This window comes from Tinamus guttatus, unplaced genomic scaffold (assembly GCF_059628265.1).
Source record: "Tinamus guttatus ecotype Peru unplaced genomic scaffold, ASM5962826v1 Tinamus_guttatus_pri_ptg001150l, whole genome shotgun sequence".
NCBI classification, from domain to species: Eukaryota; Metazoa; Chordata; class Aves; order Tinamiformes; family Tinamidae; genus Tinamus; species Tinamus guttatus.
This window is the reverse complement of record NW_028289684.1, coordinates 3,237,931-3,262,638: the sequence shown is the minus strand read 5'-3', so window position 1 is coordinate 3,262,638 and position 24,708 is coordinate 3,237,931. Positions and strand designations below refer to the sequence as shown.

Below are 24,708 nucleotides of genomic sequence, written 5' to 3'. Positions count from 1 at the left end.
TGACTGCTCCAGCTCTTTCACCCTCTGCAGCACTTTCTCCACCATGCGCTCTGCCAGCTCCTGCACTTCTGTCAGCCTTTTCCAGTTCAAGGTGGTGCGGGCTTTAGCGGGCCTTTCCTCCTTTGAGCACTTCTGCAACAGAAAGCAGGAGGACCTGTTGAGTGAACGGTGAACAGACTGAAGAGAGGGGGTGGAGGAGGCTGACTTACTGGATTGAACTCTTGGCCCCGGCCTTGCCTGCGGTGGGCGTTGGAGGCTTGACTGTCACAGGTGTTGTGGTCCTGGCTGCCATTGGCCCTGTGGTCTTGATTGCCTTGGGGGTTGTGGTCTAGGCTCCCGTGGTTGTTGTCTTCTTGACTGCCATGGTGCTTGTGTTCATGGCTGCCATGGGTGTTCTTTTCTTGGCTGCCGTTGGTGGTAATTTCTTGGCTGCCACGGGCGTTCTGGTCCTGGCTGCCATGGGTGTTGCGTTCGTGGCTACCACGGGTGTTGTGTTGGTGGCTGCCACAGGTTTTGTGTTCTTCACTGCCACAGGTGTTGTGATCTTGGCTGCCATTGGTGCTTTGTTCTTGGCTGCCATGGGTGGTGTTTTCCTGGCTGCCACGGGTGCCATGGTCTTGGCTGCCATGGGTGCCATGGTCTTGGCTGCCACGGGTCTTGCCTGCTTGGCTCCCGTGACACCTCTGCCTATTATCGGAGGCTTGTTGGCACCTTGTCCAGACCTGAATGTGAAGAATGCTCATTTTATGAGTAGGAACAAGCAGTCCTTGACCCTGGAGTTCCCTGCATTGTCATGCTTTCTGAGAAGCCGTTGCCCAAGATGGGGAAGCAGGGAGCAGGAGAGAAGGGCCTCTCTCAGCACTCGGACGGCACTCAGGGACGACTTTCCCACCCGTGCCCAAATCCCGCACCCTGCATCAGCTGCTCAGCACGGACCTGCGCAGTCCTTTCCATGCCACAAGAGCTGGCACACCAGCTCAGCCTTCCCCGCTTCTTCAGGTCATGCCTTCCTGGGAGAAGGGAAACCTCAACCCCCTGCACCACAAAAGATACCTGTGAACCCTGAGGTTTAGGATCGTGTTCCCGCCCTTCTGTTTTCTCAAGCTCTATCTTGAGCGTCGTCAGGTACTGCCTGTACTGGTTGAATTCACGCAGGCTGCAAACAACCTACGGCAAGATGAGGGGAGAAATCACCCAGCACTTGTGCTGCTCATGCGCAGCCTGCCTTGGCGGGAGGAACGCCAGCCCAGTGGCAGCTGCTCCCGCGCGCCCGGGCCCTGTCCGGTGTCAGGGAGTCCGGCTCCCAGCACCCAGTGCGGAGTCGTGCTCCTCGCTGCGTCTCCTGGCCACGTGCCCGCTGCTGTGGCAGCACCGCACAGCCTGGGAAGAGCAGATGGGAATGCCCAGAGCGAGCTTTGGGCTACTCCTGCGCCCGCAGCAGAGAAAGCAGTACAGCAGTCCCGCGCCCTCCACCTGCACTCAGTGGCTGCAGCAAGCACTCTGGCAACCTCCCCCTCCTGTGGCAACTCTACTTCTCACCCGCATGGACACCCTACTTTGCCATCCTTGGTGATGAAACCTTCTTTCCTCAGCCTACGCAGGTTGTCTTTGCGGTTGTAGTATTTCCGCAAATGGGGGTCATGCAGGCTGTTGTACTCATTCCCCAGCAAGTGACAGTACGGATCTCCAAGATCAAAGTGACCGGCCGGCCGGTGAAGCTGTAAGATACATTGTGCATGGGAAGATCAGGGTAGGGTGGCTGAGGAAAGAGACAAAGACGCTTTGCAGCTTTGTCAGCTCATAGGGTAGCGCTCTCCAGGCTCAGGGATTTAGGGTCATTCCTGGCTCAGCACCTAGCTCGCCCCTAAGCTAGGGGGAATCGTACCCAAAGGAAAGCTTATTCTACTTGGGAGAGTTCAGCCGAGGAGAATCCCCCAGCTCCACAGCTCCCGTCTTGTGGCTGTCTCTAGAGGGATACCTGACACGTTTCCCCAATAGAGAAGCCTTGCCATTTACAACTGTGCACAGACAGAGCGCAAGAGAAGGGAAAACTCTCCTGGAGAGTCTCCCAGGTTCTGTATGAGCATCGCTGGCCTTGCTGCTAGGACACTGCGCCCTGGCTGCCTTGCTGCCTGCTGCGCGCCGGGCCCCGTGGAACACTTCTCCAGTGCCACACACCAGGCTGCCACTGGCTCTGCAAGCTCATGCGTGGGCAGAGACCCACATTGCAACCTGCTCTCCCAACTCCTGCACACGACCTGGGGCCTCCTCCTGGCAGCTCCTGCCTTCTCTGAGCGCACAGACCATCTGTTCCCTGTCACACTAAGGACTGTAGCTCCCGCTGACACCAGGATATCCCACTGCTTGGATGGAGGAATGTCCCTCTTGCAGTATGCTCAGCGTGTCCAGCAAGAAGAGGAGGAAGAGGGGACTTTCCTGACTCCGTTCAGCTGCTTTTACCTTTACACCCAGCTTGGTCCGGTGGAAGACTGTGCTTGAGCCCGGCTCCACGGGGATCTTGACACCAAGCGGCAAGTTCAGCAGCTCATTAGAATCTCTGAGCTGCTGTCTTCGGCGCCCGGGCTGGAAAGAAAGAGGCGCTCATGGGCTTTTGAAGCGCAGGCTCCACAGCCTTCCTGCACAGCAGCTTCCAGAAGTGCGCCTTGAAAGCCCCAGGCAAGGAGGGTGCCAAGAATGGCCTATTCCTCAAGCACGCTCTGCTCCTCTGGTCACTTGCCTACAACTCCAGCCCCTTTACCAAGCCCTGACGTCCTTGCACAGCACTCTCTGGCCTGCAGAGCTGGACTCCAGCAGCAGCAAAGAGACACAGTTCCCCAAGAGCCTCCTCCGGCCTCCCCCTATGCCTGTCACTCTCCCTCCCCTGTGCACTCCCAATGCCAACAGCAGCCCCACACAGCTGCTGGCTCCCACGCTGAGCCCTCTCTGCAGCCCAGTACACACCTCGGCCCTCTTCTCCTCTGTGCTCGCTAATCCATCTCTGTTTTGGACATCAGCACGGGGAATGTTCTCCATGCTTTGTTCCAAAACTTTTTCCACGAGCTGCGAACTTCGCTGGCTCCAATGGCTCCAGCAGCACCCAGCTCTGCCGGCCGCGGCCGCTCGCCTCATGAGTGACCCCAGCCTCACAATGGCGCATTGTCGCATGGCCGCTTTCGTGCGCCACCGCCCGTCCTGGCAGGCCCCCTGGGGCTGGCCTGCAGCCCGGCCTACCCTCGCCTTGCCGAGGGGCCTTGTCGGCTCTGTGCTGGTCTTCCCCGGGTGGAGGCTTGCGCAGACCTTGGAGGAGAGGCCTTGGAGCTCAGTTTGCACAGACGGCAGATCTTCTTGAGCATTTTTAAAGCTCGCTTTGTACCAAAGATGTACCTCCCTCTGCCTCAGTGATGTGAGGCAGCCATTCGTAATGGGCTGGACTGGACGTGTCCGTCCAGACGAGTGTCATGACCGTGGCTCTTTGGCCCGTCCCTTTCCTCACATGATGTTACCATAGGGAACATGGAAGGAGAGGCTGCTGAAAGACTTCGGCCGCTTAATCCCTTCTAAGCAAGTATTTTGTCAATAATGAGTGCTCTGCACAGGCCTAGATGCTCTCCAGCAAAAAGCAGAGTAACAAGTGAACAACCGTCCTCCCTGCGACACCACAGTGGTAGGATTCTTACGAGAACCACCGAGGATTCCTATGTGTCATATACTGGCAAGCCATTTGTTGGATAAAAGGTGTCATCTGTTGTACGCTGAGCACATGCTATTTGTGATTTGCGTGACCGGAGCAGTCTCTCCATACTGCTGAACTGCAGGCGTAAAGCACCTAGGCTGGGGGGGATTGTTGCCTTCAGTCTGCTGCTCAAGCGTGTACTGGGAAGTACGGCGTCGCCGTGATGTTTGTTACTACTGCTTGTTCCATGCTTTATGTTGCCTGATTCCTCAACACAGTGTGGCCAGGTAATGAAGAGGTCTCTATTTAAATAACTATTTTGGACAAGGTGTCGTTGTACTGTGGCGCTCATAGTGATAGAATCTTAAGGTGCCTTAGGGCAGGCAGAAGCAAAATGGGGCTGACGCAGGCAGTAGACAATGGCATGTAGGCTAAGTCCACCGGCAGCTATGAAAACGCTGATGGTGGGGAATCTCTGGCTCAGGAAGCCCTAAGACCCAGAGTGCCACTACTGCAGCTCGCTTCGAGAGTGACGTGTGTCCCGCCAGCATATATACACGCACATGGAGCTGGGGCTAGAGTGGGGAATGGAATGACCCTTGCGGGAGTTCTCCGTCCACCAAGTCTCTGTGCAGTTGAAATACATATAGGTAGCTCGCTCTGCCGCCAAATCAACGGTGGACATTCGGCTGCTGCCATGGAAATGCTTCAGGTGAACTCTGAAGCAGAGCAGGCTTGCCTCTACTGACACCCTAACGGAGGGATGGGAAGCAAGCGCAGGAGTACATGTGTGAGTGCAAGCGGTGGGAGCAGCCTTGCCTGCCTGGGTTATGGCTAGATAGCCCAGGCCTGCCCCAATGCCCTCGCCCCGAGAAAGGGCGCTCTGGAGCCCTTGCCCCCCGTAGGCTGCTTGAAGAGAAGCTTTGGCTCGTCTGCCTCGCGACCTGGGCACAAGGTCTCGCGCAGCTCTCAAAGCACTTGCCTGTCCCTGTCATGACAAGGTGCAAACCACCAGAGCAGCCCAGGCCTACAAGAACGTCCATGCAGTGCTTGGAAGTAACATTTTTATTCTGTTTCCTGGTAATCCCTCTGTCAGCATTCATGTTGCCCCGGCTTGTCTGTCACCAGCTTTAAATGCATCGGTCTCATCCGGGCTCCGCTCTGGGAAGGGGACTTGGGAACTGCTGGAGGGACGGGCTGCCTGCAATAGTGCTGCGCAATGGAGGGGAAAGGCTCTCGTGTGCTCCCTGGCCTCGCTTTTGGTTGGATATCCAGCAGTGCAGAAGGAGGTCTTGATGCCGGTGGCGAGGAGAAAGTGAGAGGTTTCTGCATGTCTTTGGGTGTGCTCTGAGCAAGATACTCAGAGCTTTGGTGGATGGATGGGAGCAGATGAGCTGAATGTTTCTCTGCATATTCTGGAGACTCTGCCTCATCCTCTGAAAGCATGGTCATTCCAGGGACCATGATGGGAGGGAGCTTTGTTCTTGGCTGACTGTCCACTAACTTGCCAGGAGCAGTAGTCCTTCCTTCTGGTTTTGGAAAGACCTGTCCCAGATTGCTGCCGTTCTCATCTCTCCAGTTGAGCTCTTTTGCCACCTGCCTTCTGCAACGCACGTCTCTATCTCGTGCAGGCAGAGGCCGAACATGCAGCTCTTCTAGCCGGTCCACGGGGCCACTCTGCACGGTGCTTTCTTCTGCCGTGTCCTTCAAGGGTCTTGCCTTGGTAAACCTTTCGTTTTTCACCTTCTGCTGCTTCTTCAGGGTTTCCAGAGCCTCGTGGACAAAGTTCTCCGCATACACTTTTAATTCTGAGCGGAGCTGCTGAATTTTGCAAATTGCTTTGGCAATGCTACTGTCCCCTTCAAGTGCGCTCCTGTCTTGGAATATCTCAGCAGCATTTTGGAAGGGTGGCAACACCAGGAGGCTCGTGGCTTCTTGTGCCTGCTCTTCAGAGGCTCCCGACGATCCTTCTTCTTCCCTGACCTGGCTCAAGGAAGGTGCCTGGGGTGGCTGCAGCTGTCTCTGAGAAAGAGTCTTCACGGGCAGCTTCAGGATCTCCAAAAACTTGCAGTGGAAGCGATACTCAAACTGAGACGCTACAAACCGTTTCAAGGTGGCTGCAATGCTCTTAGCAGCATCTCTGGTGATTTTGTCCAAAGAAGGCAGAGAAGCTGCTGCGTCCTGCCTAGGAAAGTCATCTTGCCTCGCTCTGCTTTCACCCAATGTGCCTTCTGGAGTGGCTCCGGCGACAACGCGCTTCTGCCCGCGCCTGGCCAGCAGCGTGGGCTCAGAGGTGTTTGATGTCCTGTATGCCCCTCGCTTCCGCAGGTGATCCGAAAGGCTTGCTGCCATCTCTCTAGCTGCCTGCCACACTTCCTCCCAGAGATCTGGAGGAGGCGTCTCTGAAAGCCCGACCCTTCCTCCAGTATCAAACAACCTTCCGCGGATCATCAGGGGAGCCCTGCTTAAAATGTGGACTGACTGCTCCAGCTCTTTCACCCTCTGCAGCACTTTCTCCACCATGCGCTCTGCCAGCTCCTGCACTTCTGTCAGCCTTTTCCAGTTCAAGGTGGTGCGGGCTTTAGCGGGCCTTTCCTCCTTTGAGCACTTCTGTAACAGAAAGCAGGAGGACCTGTTGAGTGAACGGTGAACAGACTGAAGAGAGGGGGTGGAGGAGGCTGACTTACTGGCTTGAACTCTTGGCCCCGGCCTTGCCTGCGGTGGGCGTTGGAGGCTTGACTGTCACAGGTGTTGTGGTCCTGGCTGCCATTGGCCCTGTGGTCTTGATTGCCTTGGGGGTTGTGGTCTAGGCTCCCGTGGTTGTTGTCTTCTTGACTGCCATGGTGCTTGTGTTCATGGCTCCCATGGGTGTTCTTTTCTTGGCTGCCGTTGGTGGCAATTTCTCGGCTGCCACGGGCGTTCTGATCCTGCCTGCCATGGGTGTTGCGTTCGTGGCTACCACGGGTGTTGTGTTGGTGGCTGCCACAGGTTTTGTGTTCTTCACTGCCACAGGTGTTGTGGTCTTGGCTGCCATTGGTGCTTTGTTCTTGGCTGCCATGGGTGGTGTTTTCCTGGCTGCCACGGGTGCCATGGTCTTGGCTGCCACAGGTGCCATGGTCTTGGCTGCCACGGGTCTTGCCTGCTTGGCTCCCGTGACACCTCTGCCTATTATCGGAGGCTTGTTGGCACCTTGTCCAGACCTGAATGTGAAGAATGCTCATTTTATGAGTAGGAACAAGCAGTCCTTGACCCTGGAGTTCCCTGCATTGTCATGCTTTCCGAGAAGCCGTTGCCCAAGATGGGGAAGCAGGGAGCAGGAGAGAAGGGCCTCTCTCAGCACTCGGACGGCACTCAGGGACGACTTTCCCACCCGTGCCCAAATCCCGCACCCTGCATCAGCTGCTCAGCACGGACCTGCGCAGTCCTTTCCATGCCACAAGAACTGGCACACCAGCTCAGCCTTCCCCGCTTCTTCAGGTCATGCCTTCCTGGGAGAAGGGAAACCTCAACCCCCTGCACCACAAAAGATACCTGTGAACCCTGAGGTTTAGGATCGTGTTCCCGCCCTTCTGTTTTCTCAAGCTCTATCTTGAGCGTCGTCAGGTACTGCCTGTACTGGTTGAATTCACGCAGGCTGCAAACAACCTATGGCGAGATGAGGGGAGAAATCACCCAGCACTTGTGCTGCCCGTGTGCAGCCTGCCTTGGCGCGAGGAGCGCTAGCCCAGTGGCAGCTGCTCCCGCACACCCGGGCCCTGCCCGGTGTCAGGGAGTCCGGCTCCCAGCACCCAGTGCGGAGTCGTGCTCCTCGCTGTGCCCCCTGGCCGCGCGCCCGCTGCTGTGGCAGCACCGCACAGCCTGGAAAGAGCAGATGGGAATGCCTAGAGCAAGCTTTGGGCTACTCCTGTCCCCGCAGCAGAGAAAGCAGCACAACAGCCCCGCGCCCTCCACCTGCAAGGACCGGCTGCAGCAAGCGCTCTGGCAACCTCCCCCTCCTGTGGCAACTCTACTTCTCACCCGCATGGACACCCTACTTTGCCATCCTTGGTGATGAAACCTTCTTTCCTCAGCCTACGCAGGTTGTCTTTGCGGTTGTAGTATTTCCGCAAATGGGGGTCATGCAGGCTGTTGTACTCATTCCCCAGCAAGTGACAGTACGGATCTCCAAGATCAAAGTGACCGGCCGGCCGGTGAAGCTGTAAGATACATTGTGCATGGGAAGATCAGGGTAGGGTGGCTGAGGAAAGAGACAAAGACGCTTTGCAGCTTTGTCAGCTCATAGGGTAGCGCTCTCCAGGCTCAGGGATTTAGGGTCATTCCTGGCTCAGCACCTAGCTCGCCCCTAAGCTAGGGGGAATCGTACCCAAAGGAAAGCTTATTCTACTTGGGAGAGTTCAGCCGAGGAGAATCCCCCAGCTCCACAGCTCCTGTCTTGTGGCTGTCTCTAGAGGGATACCTGACACGTTTCCCCAATAGAGAAGCCTTGCCATTTACAGCTGTGCACAGACAGAGCGCAAGAGAAGGGAAAACTCTCCTGGAGAGTCTCCCAGGTTCTGTATGAGCATCGCTGGCCTTGCTGCTAGGACACTGCGCCCTGGCTGCCTTGCTGCCTGCTGCGCGCCGGGCCCCGTGGAACACTTCTCCAGTGCCACACACCAGGCTGCCACTGGCTCTGCAAGCTCATGCGTGGGCAGAGACCCACATTGCAACCTGCTCTCCCAACTCCTGCACACGACCTGGGGCCTCCTCCTGGCAGCTCCTGCCTTCTCTGAGCGCACAGACCATCTGTTCCCTGTCACACTAAGGACTGTAGCTCCCGCTGACACCAGGATATCCCACTGCTTAGATGGAGGAATGTCCCTCTTGCAGTATGCTCAGCGTGTCCAGCAAGAAGAGGAGGAAGAGGGGACTTTCCTGACTCCGTTCAGCTGCTTTTACCTTTACACCCAGCTTGGTCCGGTGGAAGACTGTGCTTGAGCCCGGCTCCACGGGGATCTTGACACCAAGCGGCAAGTTCAGCAGCTCATTAGAATCTCTGAGCTGCTGTCTTCGGCGCCCGGGCTGGAAAGAAAGAGGCGCTCATGGGCTTTTGAAGCGCAGGCTCCACAGCCTTCCTGCACAGCAGCTTCCAGAAGTGCGCCTTGAAAGCCCCAGGCAAGGAGGGTGCCAAGAATGGCCTATTCCTCAAGCACGCTCTGCTCCTCTGGTCACTTGCCTACAACTCCAGCCCCTTTACCAAGCCCTGACGTCCTTGCACAGCACTCTCTGGCCTGCAGAGCTGGACTCCAGCAGCAGCAAAGAGACACAGTTCCCCAAGAGCCTCCTCCGGCCTCCCCCTATGCCTGTCACTCTCCCTCCCCTGTGCACTCCCAATGCCAACAGCAGCCCCACACAGCTGCTGGCTCCCACGCTGAGCCCTCTCTGCAGCCCAGTACACACCTCGGCCCTCTTCTCCTCTGTGCTCGCTAATCCATCTCTGTTTCGGACATCAGCACGGGGAATGTTCTCCATGCTTTGTTCCAAAACTTTTTCCACGAGCTGCGAACTTCGCTGGCTCCAATGGCTCCAGCAGCACCCAGCTCTGCCGGCCGCGGCCGCTCGCCTCATGAGTGACCCCAGCCTCACAATGGCGCATTGTCGCATGGCCGCTTTCGCGCGCCACCGCCCGTCCTGGCAGGCCCCCTGGGGCTGGCCTGCAGCCCGGCCTACCCTCGCCTTGCCGAGGGGCCTTGTCGGCTCTGTGCCGGTCTTCCCCGGGTGGAGGCTTGCGCAGACCTTGGAGGAGAGGCCTTGGAGCTCAGTTTGCACAGACGGCAGATCTTCTTGAGCATTTTTAAAGCTCGCTTTGTACCAAAGATGTACCTCCCTCTGCCTCAGTGATGTGAGGCAGCCATTCGTAATGGGCTGGACTGGACGTGTCCGTCCAGACGAGTGTCATGACCGTGGCTCTTTGGCCCGTCCCTTTCCTCACATGATGTTACCATAGGGAACATGGAAGGAGAGGCTGCTGAAAGACTTCGGCCGCTTAATCCCTTCTAAGCAAGTATTTTGTCAATAATGAGTGCTCTGCACAGGCCTAGATGCTCTCCAGCAAAAAGCAGAGTAACAAGTGAACAACCGTCCTCCCTGCGACACCACAGTGGTAGGATTCTTACGAGAACCACCGAGGATTCCTATGTGTCATATACTGGCAAGCCATTTGTTGGATAAAAGGTGTCATCTGTTGTACGCTGAGCACATGCTATTTGTGATTTGCGTGACCGGAGCAGTCTCTCCATACTGCTGAACTGCAGGCGTAAAGCACCTAGGCTGGGGGGGATTGTTGCCTTCAGTCTGCTGCTCAAGCGTGTACTGGGAAGTACGGCGTCGCCGTGATGTTTGTTACTACTGCTTGTTCCATGCTTTATGTTGCCTGATTCCTCAACACAGTGTGGCCAGGTAATGAAGAGGTCTCTATTTAAATAACTATTTTGGACAAGGTGTCGTTGTACTGTGGCGCTCATAGTGATAGAATCTTAAGGTGCCTTAGGGCAGGCAGAAGCAAAATGGGGCTGACGCAGGCAGTAGACAATGGCATGTAGGCTAAGTCCACCGGCAGCTATGAAAACGCTGATGCTGGGGAATCTCTGGCTCAGGAAGCCCTAAGACCCAGAGTGCCACTACTGCAGCTCGCTTCGAGAGTGACGTGTGTCCCGCCAGCATATATACACGCACATGGAGCTGGGGCTAGAGTGGGGAATGGAATGACCCTTGCGGGAGTTCTCCGTCCACCAAGTCTCTGTGCAGTTGAAATACATATAGGTAGCTCGCTCTGCCGCCAAATCAACGGTGGACATTCGGCTGCTGCCATGGAAATGCTTCAGGTGAACTCTGAAGCAGAGCAGGCTTGCCTCTACTGACACCCTAACGGAGGGATGGGAAGCAAGCGCAGGAGTACATGTGTGAGTGCAAGCGGTGGGAGCAGCCTTGCCTGCCTGGGTTATGGCTAGATAGCCCAGGCCTGCCCCAATGCCCTCGCCCCGAGAAAGGGCGCTCTGGAGCCCTTGCCCCCCGTAGGCTGCTTGAAGAGAAGCTTTGGCTCGTCTGCCTCGCGACCTGGGCACAAGGTCTCGCGCAGCTCTCAAAGCACTTGCCTGTCCCTGTCATGACAAGGTGCAAACCACCAGAGCAGCCCAGGCCTACAAGAACGTCCATGCAGTGCTTGGAAGTAACATTTTTATTCTGTTTCCTGGTAATCCCTCTGTCAGCATTCATGTTGCCCCGGCTTGTCTGTCACCAGCTTTAAATGCATCGGTCTCACCCGGGCTCCGCTCTGGGAAGGGCACTTTGGAGCTGTTGGAGGGACGGGCTGCCTGCAATAGTGCTGCGCAATGGAGGGGAAAGGCTCTCGTGTGCTCCCTGGCCTCGCTTTTGGTTGGATATCCAGCAGTGCAGAAGGAGGTCTTGATGCCGGTGGCGAGGAGAAAGTGAGAGGTTTCTGCATGTCTTTGGGTGTGCTCTGAGCAAGATACTCAGAGCTTTGGTGGATGGATGGGAGCAGATGAGCTGAATGTTTCTCTGCATATTCTGGAGACTCTGCCTCATCCTCTGAAAGCATGGTCATTCCAGGGACCATGATGGGAGGGAGCTTTGTTCTTGGCTGACTGTCCACTAACTTGCCAGGAGCAGTAGTCCTTCCTTCTGGTTTTGGAAAGACCTGTCCCAGATTGCTCCCGTTCTCATCTCTCCAGTTGAGCTCTTTTGCCACCTGCCTTCTGCAAGGCACGTCTCTATCTCGTGCAGGCAGAGGCCGAACATGCAGCTCTTCTAGCCGGTCCACGGGGCCACTCTGCACGGTGCTTTCTTCTGCCGTGTCCTTCAAGGGTCTTGCCTTGGTAAACCTTTCGTTTTTCACCTTCTGCTGCTTCTTCAGGGTTTCCAGAGCCTCGTGGACAAAGTTCTCCGCATACACTTTTAATTCTGAGCGGAGCTGCTGAATTTTGCAAATTGCTTTGGCAATGCTACTGTCCCCTTCAAGTGCGCTCCTGTCTTGGAATATCTCAGCAGCATTTTGGAAGGGTGGCAACACCAGGAGGCTCGTGGCTTCTTGTGCCTGCTCTTCAGAGGCTCCCGACGATCCTTCTTCTTCCCTGACCTGGCTCAAGGAAGGTGCCTGGGGTGGCTGCAGCTGTCTCTGAGAAAGAGTCTTCACGGGCAGCTTCAGGATCTCCAAAAACTTGCAGTGGAAGCGATACTCAAACTGAGACGCTACAAACCGTTTCAAGGTGGCTGCAATGCTCTTAGCAGCATCTCTGGTGATTTTGTCCAAAGAAGGCAGAGAAGCTGCTGCGTCCTGCCTAGGAAAGTCATCTTGCCTCGCTCTGCTTTCACCCAATGTGCCTTCTGGAGTGGCTCCGGCGACAACGCGCTTCTGCCCGCGCCTGGCCAGCAGCGTGGGCTCAGAGGTGTTTGATGTCCTGTATGCCCCTCGCTTCCGCAGGTGATCCGAAAGGCTTGCTGCCATCTCTCTAGCCGCCTGCCACACTTCCTCCCAGAGATCTGGAGGAGGCGTCTCTGAAAGCCCGACCCTTCCTCCAGTATCAAACAACCTTCCGCGGATCATCAGGGGAGCCCTGCTTAAAATGTGGACTGACTGCTCCAGCTCTTTCACCCTCTGCAGCACTTTCTCCACCATGCGCTCTGCCAGCTCCTGCACTTCTGTCAGCCTTTTCCAGTTCAAGGTGGTGCGGGCTTTAGCGGGCCTTTCCTCCTTTGAGCACTTCTGCAACAGAAAGCAGGAGGACCTGTTGAGTGAACGGTGAACAGACTGAAGAGAGGGGGTGGAGGAGGCTGACTTACTGGATTGAACTCTTGGCCCCGGCCTTGCCTGCGGTGGGCGTTGGAGGCTTGACTGTCACAGGTGTTGTGGTCCTGGCTGCCATTGGCCCTGTGGTCTTGATTGCCTTGGGGGTTGTGGTCTAGGCTCCCGTGGTTGTTGTCTTCTTGACTGCCATGGTGCTTGTGTTCATGGCTGCCATGGGTGTTCTTTTCTTGGCTGCCGTTGGTGGCAATTTCTTGGCTGCCACGGGCGTTCTGGTCCTGGCTGCCATGGGTGTTGCGTTCGTGGCTACCACGGGTGTTGTGTTGGTGGCTGCCACAGGTTTTGTGTTCTTCACTGCCACAGGTGTTGTGATCTTGGCTGCCATTGGTGCTTTGTTCTTGGCTGCCATGGGTGGTGTTTTCCTGGCTGCCACGGGTGCCATGGTCTTGGCTGCCACGGGTGCCATGGTCTTGGCTGCCACGGGTCTTGCCTGCTTGGCTCCCGTGACACCTCTGCCTATTATCGGAGGCTTGTTGGCACCTTGTCCAGACCTGAATGTGAAGAATGCTCATTTTATGAGTAGGAACAAGCAGTCCTTGACCCTGGAGTTCCCTGCATTGTCATGCTTTCTGAGAAGCCGTTGCCCAAGATGGGGAAGCAGGGAGCAGGAGAGAAGGGCCTCTCTCAGCACTCGGACGGCACTCAGGGACGACTTTCCCACCCGTGCCCAAATCCCGCACCCTGCATCAGCTGCTCAGCACGGACCTGCGCAGTCCTTTCCATGCCACAAGAGCTGGCACACCAGCTCAGCCTTCCCCGCTTCTTCAGGTCATGCCTTCCTGGGAGAAGGGAAACCTCAACCCCCTGCACCACAAAAGGTACCTGTGACCCCTGAGGTTTAGGATCGTGTTCCCGCCCTTCTGTTTTCTCAAGCTCTATCTTGAGCGTCGTCAGGTACTGCCTGTACTGGTTGAATTCACGCAGGCTGCAAACAACCTACGGCAAGATGAGGGGAGAAATCACCCAGCACTTGTGCTGCTCATGCGCAGCCTGCCTTGGCGGGAGGAACGCCAGCCCAGTGGCAGCTGCTCCCGCGCGCCCGGGCCCTGTCCGGTGTCAGGGAGTCCGGCTCCCAGCACCCAGTGCGGAGTCGTGCTCCTCGCTGCGTCTCCTGGCCACGTGCCCGCTGCTGTGGCAGCACCGCACAGCCTGGGAAGAGCAGATGGGAATGCCCAGAGCGAGCTTTGGGCTACTCCTGCGCCCGCAGCAGGGAAAGCAGTACAGCAGTCCCGCGCCCTCCACCTGCACTCAGTGGCTGCAGCAAGCACTCTGGCAACCTCCCCCTCCTGTGGCAACTCTACTTCTCACCCGCATGGACACCCTACTTTGCCATCCTTGGTGATGAAACCTTCTCTCCTCAGCCTATGCAGGTTGTCTTTGCGGTTGTAGTATTTCCGCAAATGGGGGTCATGCAGGCTGTTGTACTCATTCCCCAGCAAGTGACAGTACGGATCTCCAAGATCAAAGTGACCGGCCGGCCGGTGAAGCTGTAAGATACATTGTGCATGGGAAGATCAGGGTAGGGTGGCTGAGGAAAGAGACAAAGACGCTTTGCAGCTTTGTCAGCTCATAGGGTAGCGCTCTCCAGGCTCAGGGATTTAGGGTCATTCCTGGCTCAGCACCTAGCTCGCCCCTAAGCTAGGGGGAATCGTACCCAAAGGAAAGCTTATTCTACTTGGGAGAGTTCAGCCGAGGAGAATCCCCCAGCTCCACAGCTCCTGTCTTGTGGCTGTCTCTAGAGGGATACCTGACACGTTTCCCCAATAGAGAAGCCTTGCCATTTACAACTGTGCACAGACAGAGCGCAAGAGAAGGGAAAACTCTCCTGGAGAGTCTCCCAGGTTCTGTATGAGCATCGCTGGCCTTGCTGCTAGGACACTGCGCCCTGGCTGCCTTGCTGCCTGCTGCGCGCCGGGCCCCGTGGAACACTTCTCCAGTGCCACACACCAGGCTGCCACTGGCTCTGCAAGCTCATGCGTGGGCAGAGACCCACATTGCAACCTGCTCTCCCAACTCCTGCATACGACCTGGGGCCTCCTCCTGGCAGCTCCTGCCTTCTCTGAGCGCACAGACCATCTGTTCCCTGTCACACTAAGGACTGTAGCTCCCGCTGACACCAGGATATCCCACTGCTTGGATGGAGGAATGTCCCTCTTGCAGTATGCTCAGCGTGTCCAGCAAGAAGAGGAGGAAGAGGGGACTTTCCTGACTCCGTTCAGCTGCTTTTACCTTTACACCCAGCTTGGTCCGGTGGAAGACTGTGCTTGAGCCCGGCTCCATGGGGATCTTGACACCAAGCGGCAAGTTCAGCAGCTCATTAGAATCTCTGAGCTGCTGTCTTCGGCGCCCGGGCTGGAAAGAAAGAGGTGCTCATGGGCTTTTGAAGCGCAGGCTCCACAGCCTTCCTGCACAGCAGCTTCCAGAAGTGCGCCTTGAAAGCCCCAGGCAAGGAGGGTGCCAAGAATGGCCTATTCCTCAAGCACGCTCTGCTCCTCTGGTCACTTGCCTACAACTCCAGCCCCTTTACCAAGCCCTGACGTCCTTGCACAGCACTCTCTGGCCTGCAGAGCTGGACTCCAGCAGCGGCAAAGAGACACAGTTCCCCAAGAGCCTCCTCCGGCCTCCCCCTATGCCTGTCACTCTCCCTCCCCTGTGCACTCCCAATGCCAACAGCAGCCCCACACAGCTGCTGGCTCCCATGCTGAGCCCTCTCTGCAGCCCAGTACACACCTCGGCCCTCTTCTCCTCTGTGCTCGCTAATCCATCTCTGTTTCGGACATCAGCACGGGGAATGTTCTCCATGCTTTGTTCCAAAACTTTTTCCACGAGCTGCGAACTTCGCTGGCTCCAATGGCTCCAGCAGCACCCAGCTCTGCCGGCCGCGGCCGCTCGCCTCATGAGTGACCCCAGCCTCACAATGGCGCATTGTCGCATGGCCGCTTTCGCGCGCCACCGCCCGTCCTGGCAGGCCCCCTGGGGCTGGCCTGCAGCCCGGCCTACCCTCGCCTTGCCGAGGGGCCTTGTCGGCTCTGTGCCGGTCTTCCCCGGGTGGAGGCTTGCGCAGACCTTGGAGGAGAGGCCTTGGAGCTCAGTTTGCACAGACGGCAGATCTTCTTGAGCATTTTTAAAGCTCGCTTTGTACCAAAGATGTACCTCCCTCTGCCTCAGTGATGTGAGGCAGCCATTTGTAATGGGCTGGACTGGACGTGTCCGTCCAGACGAGTGTCATGACCGTGGCTCTTTGGCCCGTCCCTTTCCTCACATGATGTTACCATAGGGAACATGGAAGGAGAGGCTGCTGAAAGACTTCGGCCGCTTAATCCCTTCTAAGCAAGTATTTTGTCAATAATGAGTGCTCTGCACAGGCCTAGATGCTCTCCAGCAAAAAGCAGAGTAACAAGTGAACAACCGTCCTCCCTGCGACACCACAGTGGTAGGATTCTTACGAGAACCACCGAGGATTCCTATGTGTCATATACTGGCAAGCCATTTGTTGGATAAAAGGTGTCATCTGTTGTACGCTGAGCACATGCTATTTGTGATTTGCGTGACCGGAGCAGTCTCTCCATACTGCTGAACTGCAGGCGTAAAGCACCTAGGCTGGGGGGGATTGTTGCCTTCAGTCTGCTGCTCAAGCGTGTACTGGGAAGTACGGCGTCGCCGTGATGTTTGTTACTACTGCTTGTTCCATGCTTTATGTTGCCTGATTCCTCAACACAGTGTGGCCAGGTAATGAAGAGGTCTCTATTTAAATAACTATTTTGGACAAGGTGTCGTTGTACTGTGGCGCTCATAGTGATAGAATCTTAAGGTGCCTTAGGGCAGGCAGAAGCAAAATGGGGCTGACGCAGGCAGTAGACAATGGCATGTAGGCTAAGTCCACCGGCAGCTATGAAAACGCTGATGCTGGGGAATCTCTGGCTCAGGAAGCCCTAAGACCCAGAGTGCCACTACTGCAGCTCGCTTCGAGAGTGATGTGTGTCCCGCCAGCATATATACACGCACATGGAGCTGGGGCTAGAGTGGGGAATGGAATGACCCTTGCGGGAGTTCTCCGTCCACCAAGTCTCTGTGCAGTTGAAATACATATAGGTAGCTCGCTCTGCCGCCAAATCAACGGTGGACATTCGGCTGCTGCCATGGAAATGCTTCAGGTGAACTCTGAAGCAGAGCAGGCTTGCCTCTACTGACACCCTAACGGAGGGATGGGAAGCAAGCGCAGGAGTACATGTGTGAGTGCAAGCGGTGGGAGCAGCCTTGCCTGCCTGGGTTATGGCTAGATAGCCCAGGCCTGCCCCAATGCCCTCGCCCCGAGAAAGGGCGCTCTGGAGCCCTTGCCCCCCGTAGGCTGCTTGAAGAGAAGCTTTGGCTCGTCTGCCTCGCGACCTGGGCACAAGGTCTCGCGCAGCTCTCAAAGCACTTGCCTGTCCCTGTCATGACAAGGTGCAAACCACCAGAGCAGCCCAGGCCTACAAGAACGTCCATGCAGTGCTTGGAAGTAACATTTTTATTCTGTTTCCTGGTAATCCCTCTGTCAGCATTCATGTTGCCCCGGCTTGTCTGTCACCAGCTTTAAATGCATCGGTCTCACCCGGGCTCTGCTCTGGGAAGGGCACTTTGGAGCTGTTGGAGGGACGGGCTGCCTGCAATAGTGCTGCGCAATGGAGGGGAAAGGCTCTCGTGTGCTCCCTGGCCTCGCTTTTGGTTGGATATCCAGCAGTGCAGAAGGAGGTCTTGATGCCGGTGGCGAGGAGAAAGTGAGAGGTTTCTGCATGTCTTTGGGTGTGCTCTGAGCAAGATACTCAGAGCTTTGGTGGATGGATGGGAGCAGATGAGCTGAATGTTTCTCTGCATATTCTGGAGACTCTGCCTCATCCTCTGAAAGCATGGTCATTCCAGGGACCATGATGGGAGGGAGCTTTGTTCTTGGCTGACTGTCCACTAACTTGCCAGGAGCAGTAGTCCTTCCTTCTGGTTTTGGAAAGACCTGTCCCAGATTGCTGCCGTTCTCATCTCTCCAGTTGAGCTCTTTTGCCACCTGCCTTCTGCAAGGCACGTCTCTATCTCGTGCAGGCAGAGGCCGAACATGCAGCTCTTCTAGCCGGTCCACGGGGCCACTCTGCACGGTGCTTTCTTCTGCCGTGTCCTTCAAGGGTCTTGCCTTGGTAAACCTTTCGTTTTTCACCTTCTGCTGCTTCTTCAGGGTTTCCAGAGCCTCGTGGACAAAGTTCTCCGCATACACTTTTAATTCTGAGCGGAGCTGCTGAATTTTGCAAATTGCTTTGGCAATGCTACTGTCCCCTTCAAGTGCGCTCCTGTCTTGGAATATCTCAGCAGCATTTTGGAAGGGTGGCAACACCAGGAGGCTCGTGGCTTCTTGTGCCTGCTCTTCAGAGGCTCCCGACGATCCTTCTTCTTCCCTGACCTGGCTCAAGGAAGGTGCCTGGGGTGGCTGCAGCTGTCTCTGAGAAAGAGTCTTCACGGGCAGCTTCAGGATCTCCAAAAACTTGCAGTGGAAGCGATACTCAAACTGAGACGCTACAAACCGTTTCAAGGTGGCTGCAATGCTCTTAGCAGCATCTCTGGTGATTTTGTCCAAAGAAGGCAGAGAAGCTGCTGCGTCCTGCCTAGGAAAGTCATCTTGCCTCGCTCTGCTTTCACCCAATGTGCCTTCTGGAGTGGCTCCGGCGACAACGCGCTTCTGCCCGCGCCTGGCCAGCAGCGTGGGCTCAGAGGTGTTTGATGTCCTGTATGCCCCTCGCTTCCGCAGGTGATCCGAAAGGCTTGCTGCCATCTCTCTAGCCGCCTGCCACACTTCCTCCCAGAGATCTGGAGGAGGCGTCTCTGAAAGCCCGACCCTTCCTCCAGTATCAAACAACCTTCCGCGGATCATCAGGGGAGCCCTGCTTAAAATGTGGACTGACTGCTCCAGCTCTTTCACCCTCTGCAGCACTTTCTCCACCATGCGCTCTGCCAGCTCCTGCACTTCTGTCAGCCTTTTCCAGTTCAAGGTGGTGCGGGCTTTAGCGGGCCTTTCCTCCTTTGAGCACTTCTGCAACAGAAAGCAGGAGGACCTGTTGAGTGAACGGTGAACAGACTGAAGAGAGGGGGTGGAGGAGGCTGACTTACTGGATTGAACTCTTGGCCCCGGCCTTGCCTGCGGTGGGCGTTGGAGGCTTGACTGTCACAGGTGTTGTGGTCCTGGCTGCCATTGGCCCTGTGGTCTTGATTGCCTTGGGGGTTGTGGTCTAGGCTCCCGTGGTTGTTGTCTTCTTGACTGCCATGGTGCTTGTGTTCATGGCTGCCATGGGTGTTCTTTTCTTGGCTGCCATTGGTGGTAATTTCTTGGCTGCCACGGGCGTTCTGGTCCTGGCTGCCATGGGTGTTGCGTTCGTGGCTACCACGGGTGTTGTGTTGGTGGCTGCCACAGGTTTTGTGTTCTTCACTGCCACAGGTGTTGTGATCTTGGCTGCCATTGGTGCTTTGTTCTTGGCTGCCATGGGTGGTGTTTTCCTGGCTGCCACGGGTGCCATGGTCTTGGCTGCCACGGGTGCCATGGTCTTGGCTGCCACGGGTCTTGCCTGCTTGGCTCCCGTGACACCTCTGCCTATTATCGGAGGCTTGTTGGCACCTTGTCCAGACCTGAATGTGAAGAATGCTCATTTTATGAGTAGGAACAAGCAGTCCTTGACCCTGGAGTTCCCTGCATTGTCATGCTTTCTGAGAAGCCGTTGCCCAAGATGGGGAAGCAGGGAGCAGGAGAGAAGGGCCTCTCTCAGCACTCGGACGGCACTCAGGGACGACTTTCCCACCCGTGCCCAAATCCCGCACCCTGCATCAGCTGCTCAGCACGGACCTGCGCAGTCCTTTCCATGCCACAAGAGCTGGCACACCAGCTCAGCCTTCCCCGCTTCTTCAGGTCATGCCTTCCTGGGAGAAGGGAAACCTCAACCCCCTGCACCACAAAAGGTACCTGTGAACCCTGAGGTTTAGGATCGTGTTCCCGCCCTTCTGTTTTCTCAAGCTCTATCTTGAGCGTCGTCAGGTACTGCCTGTACTGGTTGAATTCACGCAGGCTGCAAACAACCTACGGCAAGATGAGGGGAGAAATCACCCAGCACTTGTGCTGCTCATGCGCAGCCTGCCTTGGCGGGAGGAACGCCAGCCCAGTGGCAGCTGCTCCCGCGCGCCCGGGCCCTGTCCGGTGTCAGGGAGTCCGGCTCCCAGCACCCAGTGCGGAGTCGTGCTCCTCGCTGCGTCTCCTGGCCACGTGCCCGCTGCTGTGGCAGCACCGCACAGCCTGGGAAGAGCAGATGGGAATGCCCAGAGCGAGCTTTGGGCTACTCCTGCGCCCGCAGCAGAGAAAGCAGAACAGCAGTCCCGCGCCCTCCACCTGCACTCAGTGGCTGCAGCAAGCACTCTGGCAACCTCCCCCTCCTGTGGCAACTCTACTTCTCACCCGCATGGACACCCTACTTTGCCATCCTTGGTGATGAAACCTTCTTTCCTCAGCCTACGCAGGTTGTCTTTGCGGTTGTAGTATTTCCGCAAATGGGGGTCATGCAGGCTGTTGTACTCATTCCCCAGCAAGTGACAGTACGGATCTCCAAGATCAAAGTGACCGGCCGGCCGGTGAAGCTGTAAGATACATTGTGCATGGGAAGATCAGGGTAGGGTGGCTGAGGAAAGAGACAAAGACGCTTTGCAGCTTTGTCAGCTCATAGGGTAGCGCTCTCCAGGCTCAGGGATTTAGGGTCATTCCTGGCTCAGCACCTAGCTCGCCCCTAAGCTAGGGGGAATCGTACCCAAAGGAAAGCTTATTCTACTTGGGAGAGTTCAGCCGAGGAGAATCCCCCAGCTCCACAGCTCCTGTCTTGTGGCTGTCTCTAGAGGGATACCTGACACGTTTCCCCAATAGAGAAGCCTTGCCATTTACAACTGTGCACAGACAGAGCGCAAGAGAAGGGAAAACTCTCCTGGAGAGTCTCCCAGGTTCTGTATGAGCATCGCTGGCCTTGCTGCTAGGACACTGCGCCCTGGCTGCCTTGCTGCCTGCTGCGCGCCGGGCCCCGTGGAACACTTCTCCAGTGCCACACACCAGGCTGCCACTGGCTCTGCAAGCTCATGCGTGGGCAGAGACCCACATTGCAACCTGCTCTCCCAACTCCTGCACACGACCTGGGGCCTCCTCCTGGCAGCTCCTGCCTTCTCTGAGCGCACAGACCATCTGTTCCCTGTCACACTAAGGACTGTAGCTCCCGCTGACACCAGGATATCCCACTGCTTGGATGGAGGAATGTCCCTCTTGCAGTATGCTCAGCGTGTCCAGCAAGAAGAGGAGGAAGAGGGGACTTTCCTGACTCCGTTCAGCTGCTTTTACCTTTACACCCAGCTTGGTCCGGTGGAAGACTGTGCTTGAGCCCGGCTCCACGGGGATCTTGACACCAAGCGGCAAGTTCAGCAGCTCATTAGAATCTCTGAGCTGCTGTCTTCGGCGCCCGGGCTGGAAAGAAAGAGGCGCTCATGGGCTTTTGAAGCGCAGGCTCCACAGCCTTCCTGCACAGCAGCTTCCAGAAGTGCGCCTTGAAAGCCCCAGGCAAGGAGGGTGCCAAAAATGGCCTATTCCTCAAGCACGCTCTGCTCCTCTGGTCACTTGCCTACAACTCCAGCCCCTTTACCAAGCCCTGACGTCCTTGCACAGCACTCTCTGGCCTGCAGAGCTGGACTCCAGCAGCGGCAAAGAGACACAGTTCCCCAAGAGCCTCCTCCGGCCTCCCCCTATGCCTGTCACTCTCCCTCCCCTGTGCACTCCCAATGCCAACAGCAGCCCCACACAGCTGCTGGCTCCCACGCTGAGCCCTCTCTGCAGCCCAGTACACACCTCGGCCCTCTTCTCCTCTGTGCTCGCTAATCCATCTCTGTTTCGGACATCAGCACGGGGAATGTTCTCCATGCTTTGTTCCAAAACTTTTTCCACGAGCTGCGAACTTCGCTGGCTCCAATGGCTCCAGCAGCACCCAGCTCTGCCGGCCGCGGCCGCTCGCCTCATGAGTGACCCCAGCCTCACAATGGCGCATTGTCGCATGGCTGCTTTCGCGCGCCACCGCCCGTCCTGGCAGGCCCCCTGGGGCTGGCCTGCAGCCCGGCCTACCCTCGCCTTGCCGAGGGGCCTTGTCGGCTCTGTGCCGGTCTTCCCCGGGTGGAGGCTTGCGCAGACCTTGGAGGAGAGGCCTTGGAGCTCAGTTTGCACAGACGGCAGATCTTCTTGAGCATTTTTAAAGCTCGCTTTGTACCAAAGATGTACCTCCCTCTGCCTCAGTGATGTGAGGCAGCCATTCGTAATGGGCTGGACTGGACGTGTCCGTCCAGACGAGTGTCATGACCGTGGCTCTTTGGCCCGTCCCTTTCCTCACATGATGTTACCATAGGGAACATGGAAGGAGAGGCTGCTGAAAGACTTCGGCCGCTTAATCCCTTCTAAGCAAGTATTTTGTCAATAATGAGTGCTCTGCACAGGCCTAGATGCTCTCCAGCAAAAAGCAGAGTAACAAGTGAACAACCGTCCTCCCTGCGACACCACAGTGGTAGGATTCTTACGAGAACCACCGAGGATTCCTATGTGTCATATACTGGCAAGCCATTTGTTGGATAAAAGGTGTCATCTGTTGTACGCTGAGCACATGCTATTTGTGATTTGCGTGACCGGAGCAGTCTCTCCATACTGCTGAACTGCAGGCGTAAAGCACCTAGGCTGGGGGGGATTGTTGCCTTCAGTCTGCTGCTCAAGCGTGTACTGGGAAGTACGGCGTCGCCGTGATGTTTGTTACTACTGCTTGTTCCATGCTTTATGTTGCCTGATTCCTCAACACAGTGTGGCCAGGTAATGAAGAGGTCTCTATTTAAATAACTATTTTGGACAAGGTGTCGTTGTACTGTGGCGCTCATAGTGATAGAATCTTAAGGTGCCTTAGGGCAGGCAGAAGCAAAATGGGGCTGACGCAGGCAGTAGACAATGGCATGTAGGCTAAGTCCACCGGCAGCTATGAAAACGCTGATGCTGGGGAATCTCTGGCTCAGGAAGCCCTAAGACCCAGAGTGCCACTACTGCAGCTCGCTTCGAGAGTGACGTGTGTCCCGCCAGCATATATACACGCACATGGAGCTGGGGCTAGAGTGGGGAATGGAATGACCCTTGCGGGAGTTCTCCGTCCACCAAGTCTCTGTGCAGTTGAAATACATATAGGTAGCTCGCTCTGCCGCCAAATCAACGGTGGACATTCGGCTGCTGCCATGGAAATGCTTCAGGTGAACTCTGAAGCAGAGCAGGCTTGCCTCTACTGACACCCTAACGGAGGGATGGGAAGCAAGCGCAGGAGTACATGTGTGAGTGCAAGCGGTGGGAGCAGCCTTGCCTGCCTGGGTTATGGCTAGATAGCCCAGGCCTGCCCCAATGCCCTCGCCCCGAGAAAGGGCGCTCTGGAGCCCTTGCCCCCCGTAGGCTGCTTGAAGAGAAGCTTTGGCTCGTCTGCCTCGCGACCTGGGCACAAGGTCTCGCGCAGCTCTCAAAGCACTTGCCTGTCCCTGTCATGACAAGGTGCAAACCACCAGAGCAGCCCAGGCCTACAAGAACGTCCATGCAGTGCTTGGAAGTAACATTTTTATTCTGTTTCCTGGTAATCCCTCTGTCAGCATTCATGTTGCCCCGGCTTGTCTGTCACCAGCTTTAAATGCATCGGTCTCATCCGGGCTCCGCTCTGGGAAGGGGACTTGGGAACTGCTGGAGGGACGGGCTGCCTGCAATAGTGCTGCGCAATGGAGGGGAAAGGCTCTCGTGTGCTCCCTGGCCTCGCTTTTGGTTGGATATCCAGCAGTGCAGAAGGAGGTCTTGATGCCGGTGGCGAGGAGAAAGTGAGAGGTTTCTGCATGTCTTTGGGTGTGCTCTGAGCAAGATACTCAGAGCTTTGGTGGATGGATGGGAGCAGATGAGCTGAATGTTTCTCTGCATATTCTGGAGACTCTGCCTCATCCTCTGAAAGCATGGTCATTCCAGGGACCATGATGGGAGGGAGCTTTGTTCTTGGCTGACTGTCCACTAACTTGCCAGGAGCAGTAGTCCTTCCTTCTGGTTTTGGAAAGACCTGTCCCAGATTGCTCCCATTCTCATCTCTCCAGTTGAGCTCTTTTGCCACCTGCCTTCTGCAAGGCACGTCTCTATCTCGTGCAGGCAGAGGCCGAACATGCAGCTCTTCTAGCCGGTCCACGGGGCCACTCTGCACGGTGCTTTCTTCTGCCGTGTCCTTCAAGGGTCTTGCCTTGGTAAACCTTTCGTTTTTCACCTTCTGCTGCTTCTTCAGGGTTTCCAGAGCCTCGTGGACAAAGTTCTCCGCATACACTTTTAATTCTGAGTGGAGCTGCTGAATTTTGCAAATTGCTTTGGCAATGCTACTGTCCCCTTCAAGTGCGCTCCTGTCTTGGAATATCTCAGCAGCATTTTGGAAGGGTGGCAACACCAGGAGGCTCGTGGCTTCTTGTGCCTGCTCTTCAGAGGCTCCCGACGATCCTTCTTCTTCCCTGACCTGGCTCAAGGAAGGTGCCTGGGGTGGCTGCAGCTGTCTCTGAGAAAGAGTCTTCACGGGCAGCTTCAGGATCTCCAAAAACTTGCAGTGGAAGCGATACTCAAACTGAGACGCTACAAACCGTTTCAAGGTGGCTGCAATGCTCTTAGCAGCATCTCTGGTGATTTTGTCCAAAGAAGGCAGAGAAGCTGCTGCGTCCTGCCTAGGAAAGTCATCTTGCCTCGCTCTGCTTTCACCCAATGTGCCTTCTGGAGTGGCTCCGGCGACAACGCGCTTCTGCCCGCGCCTGGCCAGCAGCGTGGGCTCAGAGGTGTTTGATGTCCTGTATGCCCCTCGCTTCCGCAGGTGATCCGAAAGGCTTGCTGCCATCTCTCTAGCCGCCTGCCACACTTCCTCCCAGAGATCTGGAGGAGGCGTCTCTGAAAGCCCGACCCTTCCTCCAGTATCAAACAACCTTCCGCGGATCATCAGGGGAGCCCTGCTTAAAATGTGGACTGACTGCTCCAGCTCTTTCACCCTCTGCAGCACTTTCTCCACCATGCGCTCTGCCAGCTCCTGCACTTCTGTCAGCCTTTTCCAGTTCAAGGTGGTGCGGGCTT

The 24,708-nt window shown here is 56.4% G+C and overlaps 1 protein-coding gene across 1 annotated transcript in view; it reads right to left on the bottom strand.

Annotated features, from left to right (window-relative positions):
- Nucleotides 1-24,708, bottom strand: part of LOC148590697 (uncharacterized) — a 36,677-nt gene that overhangs the window by 6,048 nt on the left and 5,921 nt on the right. The window contains exons 5-20 of the mRNA XM_088538722.1: nt 23,712-23,726; nt 20,914-20,997; nt 20,010-20,171; nt 19,486-19,620; nt 17,561-17,575; nt 14,763-14,846; nt 13,859-14,020; nt 13,363-13,469; nt 13,075-13,102; nt 8,612-8,695; nt 7,708-7,869; nt 7,184-7,318; nt 5,259-5,273; nt 2,461-2,544; nt 1,557-1,718; nt 1,033-1,167 (exon numbers count right to left, since the gene is read on the bottom strand). Of these exons, the coding sequence (XP_088394848.1) occupies nt 1,033-1,167; nt 1,557-1,718; nt 2,461-2,544; nt 5,259-5,273; nt 7,184-7,318; nt 7,708-7,869; nt 8,612-8,695; nt 13,075-13,102; nt 13,363-13,469; nt 13,859-14,020; nt 14,763-14,846; nt 17,561-17,575; nt 19,486-19,620; nt 20,010-20,171; nt 20,914-20,997; nt 23,712-23,726 (1,569 nt within the window). The remainder of the gene's footprint in view (nt 1-1,032; nt 1,168-1,556; nt 1,719-2,460; nt 2,545-5,258; nt 5,274-7,183; nt 7,319-7,707; nt 7,870-8,611; nt 8,696-13,074; nt 13,103-13,362; nt 13,470-13,858; nt 14,021-14,762; nt 14,847-17,560; nt 17,576-19,485; nt 19,621-20,009; nt 20,172-20,913; nt 20,998-23,711; nt 23,727-24,708) is intronic.